This window comes from Poecilia latipinna, unplaced genomic scaffold (genome assembly GCF_001443285.1).
Source record: "Poecilia latipinna isolate Pla-1442-1.1 unplaced genomic scaffold, P_latipinna-1.0 Scaffold5282, whole genome shotgun sequence".
Taxonomy (NCBI): Eukaryota; Metazoa; Chordata; class Actinopteri; order Cyprinodontiformes; family Poeciliidae; genus Poecilia; species Poecilia latipinna.
In genome coordinates, this window is record NW_015117898.1 from 1 (window position 1) to 5,180 (window position 5,180).

Sequence of the window (5,180 nt, forward strand, 5' to 3'; positions counted from 1 at the left end):
ATGTCTTTGTTGGTCTGATCAGCTTGAACTAATGTCAGAGTCCTCTGAGTTACAAGGTAGGAAACCTGTAGGTTGTTCTAGTTTATCAGTTTTGCTTTTATTTTTGTTTTTTACCTTTATGATCAAAAAGAAAAACAGATATTCTAACTCCTGTCTATAAAATCGCTGCAGTTTAATGCATTATGATGATGACAGCAATGTGCACAGACAGACACTAGGTGGTGCTAGAGCGTCTGCCTGTTCTCTGGGAAGAAATGACCCTTTGAGTTTTTCTATCAGTGTATAGTTTGTTGTCCAATGTTTATTAGTTACTGAGATTTTTAAGCATCTTTTGGTGATTTAGGTGAGCTCATGTAATAGACTTGTGTTGCTCTCACCAGGTACTTTCTACTATAATAACTGTCTGTCTGGGGATGGTTGACTGTAGCTGTGGTTAGTCACTGATTACTCAGGTTTAGTCTGATCTACTTGTTTGTCTGGGTAACCTGCTTTGTTACAACATAAAGTTATATTGTGCAGAATGATGCACTGAAGCTGTGACTTCAGTGCATCAGGCTGAGTCTGCAGGCTGATGGACTTTTACAGCTGAGTTCTGTCCGACCACAAGGGAGCGACACTGAGCCGTTTTTATCGCCTCAGACGTCCCAGCTGCCATCCAGCCAGATGGATCTTTACTGCAGCAGACAGAACCTGTCCTGGTGGCACATCCCCTCTGAGAGTTTCACTTCCTCCTGCAGAACCTTCGTGGTTCTGTGGTTTATAAGGTCAACATGTCTGAGACCTGTAACTAAAGTTACAAGAGGCATTTTGACATTTTGACTTTTAAAGCTCGTCTTAAAACCCATCTATTTTACTTAGCTTTCAACACCAGTGGGATTTAGTTTTAAATTGTATGTTTTTGTTTTTAAACTGTTTTTAAATTACTTTTATTATGTTGTGTTCTTAAATTGTACAGCACTTTGTATCAACTGTGGTTGTTTTAAAGTGCTTTATAAATAAAGTTGGTATGGTATGGTATGGTATTAACAGCTTTGGGTCAGACGAGCCGGCGCCGTACCCAGTGGGTCCTAAACCATTGTGCTGCCACTGAGTCTAACTCATCAGATTTATCTTTGCTGCATCATTGAAGCCTCACAGCGTCGCTTGGTGGGTCCTGGTTTGGTCGGGCTCTTCCTGTCCCACAGTAAAGATGGCGGACGTCACTGATGAAGGATGAACCTGTTGGAGTCCAGAACCGTCTCTGCTCCCAGGGTTTACATCCCTGCTGGTATTTTCACTGTTCATTCTGAATAACACTGTTAGTTTTTACTTAAATCTGCCTTTTTAATGCTCAGACAAACACGGACATTTTGTACATTTTTAAATTAATCAACTCAGTTGCACATTCCTTTGGACCGGAGTACATTATTTTTATAACTACATAATATTTATGTTGAATGTTTTCCCCTGCTCTTCAATATGTGTTTATTTTTTATTCTATTTTTATATATTGTATTTTTCTATCTTTATATGAATTATTGGTTTTTGATCCATAGAAAATTCCCCATTGTGGAACAATAAAGATATTTCTATTTTATTATGTTACTAAGAAACCATAAATGGTGGTTTTCACTTCTTCTTTCTTCGTGGTTTTAATTTCCCTTTTCAAATATTTCATAGCACTAAAGAGAAAGTTAACTGGCACTTTCCCAGTCTAAAGAGAGGCGATGGTTGATGCTGGAAAACGGCCATTTAGCGGCTCGTCTCTCCTCCCCAACACATGCAGCACCACACATGGGTGGAGGTCTGGGATGACGGACCAAGAGGCGAAACCAAACCCAACCTGAATTTTATCTCAATTTGTCTCCAGAAGCAGCTCTTTGTCATTAAAGATGTGGCTGTATAGCGACCCCTGCTGGCAGTTTTCAGTTTGGAATATGAGGTTAAAGTACAGCAACACGGATCAGAAAAGAGGAAGAGTGTAATGATCAAAGGAGGAAGGTGTTTGATTGAAGAATCGTAACGTGTGAAGAGAGACAGGAAACCATCGGCGCCTCAGCATGAAGGTCCATCACAGTTTGTTCTGCCTGATCTTCTTCTGTGAGTCCAACAGAAAAATGTTTGGTTCTTTCTGTAAATGTTAGGAGATGGAGACTTTACACTGAAACTGATCTGGACTGAATTTGAGGATCTTCAGTTTGTATTATTAAAGTTTTAAGAGAATAAAACTTAAAGTTCAGTTTAATAATTTACTTCATTTCAGCTGCTTGTTGTTACCTTTGATATTAGCTGAAATTGTTAGATCATCATTTTTCAGTCCCTTTGGTTAAAAGCAAAATCATAGCTATAAACATTGTGTTTAGAAAAGTTTTTAAAAAGTAAGAATTACAGATTTATGAAACCAGCAGCTGGTAAAAAATAACTTTTGATTCATTTAGCAGCTTAAACATCCTGTTTTGGTCTATGAGAGAATGATTTCTCTGCTTTGAACATTTTAACTACAGCATGTTGAACTGATGTGATCTGAACAAATTCTTTATTTCCAAGAAAAGGAACATGTGTGAAGCAGAGCATGTTGTCCTACTGGAAGATCTGATATTAACAGTTATTTTCTGCAGCCTTGCAGGTCAGAAGCACCAGATCTGTTGGAACACATTATGGAGTTTCTGGAGGAAACATAACTTTTCCATGCAGCTTTCTCTCATCTGGAAAAATAAAGTTATTCTGCAGGGAAACCTGTGAAGGAGGAAACATCCTGATCAGAACGAGTGATGACGCAGCTCAGATCGGACGATACAGAACTGAATATGAAAGGGAAGCTTCCAGAACTTTCCCGGTTCTGCAAGTGAGCATCTTAGAGCTGACCCGGTCCGACGCCGGTCGGTACCAATGTGGTTTGGAAGATTCTCCATCATCAGATTCATTCCTGGACTTCAGACTCGTCGTCGTAGACGGTGAGTCTCTGACGAACTGAAACCTGGTGCTGCCCTGCCTGCATCCTGCTGCTCTGACTGACCAGCAGCTTTTGGGAAATTTGTTCAACTTTTCTGGGGAACATAAATTATTTAAATCTGTGAAATTCAAATCAGCCAACACACATTTGGGTTTTTGCTCATTTGCTGAAAACATTACAGATTAGCCCACCATTAGTGTTTCAGTCAATCACATTACATAAACCTTGATCTTGGTTTTGGATGGTTGTGGCCATGTTTGTGTCTTAATTTGTTCTTTTTAGTTTTTTTTCTCTGAAATAAAAGTTGTTAAAAAAATCAGTTGCTTTTAATCCTCCACATTTTCAAAGCAGGTTCAACTACAAACCCTTATAGAATGAGATGATGAATCAGTGAATTCTGATGGATTTTCTGTGTGATCAACTGGTCCAGTTACAGGCTGGTTGAACTGGGCAGTTCCCAGTTTAGCTGTGGTAAAACTGGAGTTAATCCTAAGAGCTTCAGAAGAAACAAATGGATGATTTCTCTGTTTTCTTGAAGATGTTTGACCTCCCATGTAAAAAGCTTCATGGTTGTGAACAAGAGAAGTTCAGATGATTATCAGACCCAGATGACTGAGACTCTAATGAACTGGGATTCATGTGATCAGATTATCATGCTGAGATCAGAAAGTAACTGATGATTATTGATTGGTGATTATTTTATCAGCTCTGCTGGATGGAAACAAAGTTCCTGACCTCCACAGAGACGCTGGCAGCTCTCTGACAGTTGCCTGTTTCTTTGAAGACTCTGGATGGAAACGACTGTTCTGCAGAGGAGGATGTGGATCAGATGAAGTTCTTGTTCAGACTGATGCAGTCAGAGCTGACAGAGGCAGGTACGGCATTGAATATGAAAAAAGACGAAATTCAGCCGTTCTGTTGGTGACCATCACACAGCTGACCCAGTCTGACTCCGGTCGGTACCGATGCAAACTGGACAGAGCGATTCGATCAGATCTAGACAGAGACTTCAGCATCACCGTCACTGATGGTGAGTTTTTGAAAATATGATCTTGTGAATATTTCTACTGGAATCTTCTATTGGGTCCTTTTTAGGGTTTATGTCTTAAAATATGAGGAAACGTCTGAGGGACGATGTTTGCTGGGAAGCCTAACCTGGACTTCCTCCAGGGGGCCTGGACCAAACTGCCAGTTATTCTAATTTTCCAGGCTGTTCTTTATTTTGTTGCTTCTGTTTGTGGCTCCTTCGATTAAATGCAGGTTTTCTCGGATTATTTTCCAGTACCTGATCCATCAACCTTCACACCAACAGCCACGCAGAGTTTCAGCTCCACTTCAGAAAGTTTCTCTCCTGCAGTTTCCTCAGAAACCAGCAGTCTCTGTCAGGGGATGCAGAGAGCAGCCGACTCTCAGTCCAACAGCAGTAAGATGTAGAGGCTGTTTGTGATATTGGTGTAAATACATGTATGACTTATTCAAAGTAATGATGAATGTTTTGTTGCCTTTTATCAGAAATCTGCCTTTAAAGGTCAGTGGCTGATTTCTTTCCACCGTAATTTCATCTTAATAATCCAGACTCTAATTAAATGATGCAAATAAACAAATAATTCAATTCCTTTTTTAAATAAGAAAATGACCATTTAATTATCATTTAATGATAACATTCCTGTAGTAAATCTGAACCAGAAGCTAAAGCCTATTTATAAACAAAGATGTTTTTATCTTCAATGCAAAATGAATATATTTCTGTACTGTTGTATCATAATTACTGCTCTGAATGTGTTTTTAATTAATAAATTGGTTGACAATTATTTAAATAATCGATTAATCACAATTAATATGATTAATCATTTCAGCCCAAGCTAATTTTATTGAAAAAATTTATTCAGTCCTAAGACCTGAGAGCACCTAGGGGGCGCTGTTGGTCTGAAATAGCAGCAGCAGGTTCCACCAAACCAACCAGATCTTCTCTCTGCAGACGTTCTGCTGATGGTCCTGAGTCCGCCCTTCATCATCGTCATCATAGCTCTGGGTCTGCTGCTGTACTGGAGAAAAACGACAACAACTGCTGAAGCTCAGACAGGCAAGACCACACACACAAAGAGACACACACACACACAGAGACACACACACACACACAGAGACACACACACACAGAGACACACACACACACAGAGACACACACACACACAGAGACACACACACACACAGAGACACACACACACACAGAGACACACACACACAGAGA

The 5,180-nt window shown here is 39.8% G+C and overlaps 1 protein-coding gene across 1 annotated transcript in view; it reads left to right on the forward strand.

The window, feature by feature from the left end:
• The first annotated feature begins 1,951 nt into the window (after window positions 1-1,951).
• LOC106943412 (uncharacterized) overlaps window positions 1,952-5,180 on the forward strand; it is a 10,527-nt gene continuing 7,298 nt past the window's right edge. The window contains exons 1-5 of the mRNA XM_015026728.1: window positions 1,952-2,079; window positions 2,598-2,933; window positions 3,639-3,962; window positions 4,215-4,355; window positions 4,911-5,015. Of these exons, the coding sequence (XP_014882214.1) occupies window positions 2,040-2,079; window positions 2,598-2,933; window positions 3,639-3,962; window positions 4,215-4,355; window positions 4,911-5,015 (946 nt within the window). The 5' untranslated portion in view covers window positions 1,952-2,039. The remainder of the gene's footprint in view (window positions 2,080-2,597; window positions 2,934-3,638; window positions 3,963-4,214; window positions 4,356-4,910; window positions 5,016-5,180) is intronic.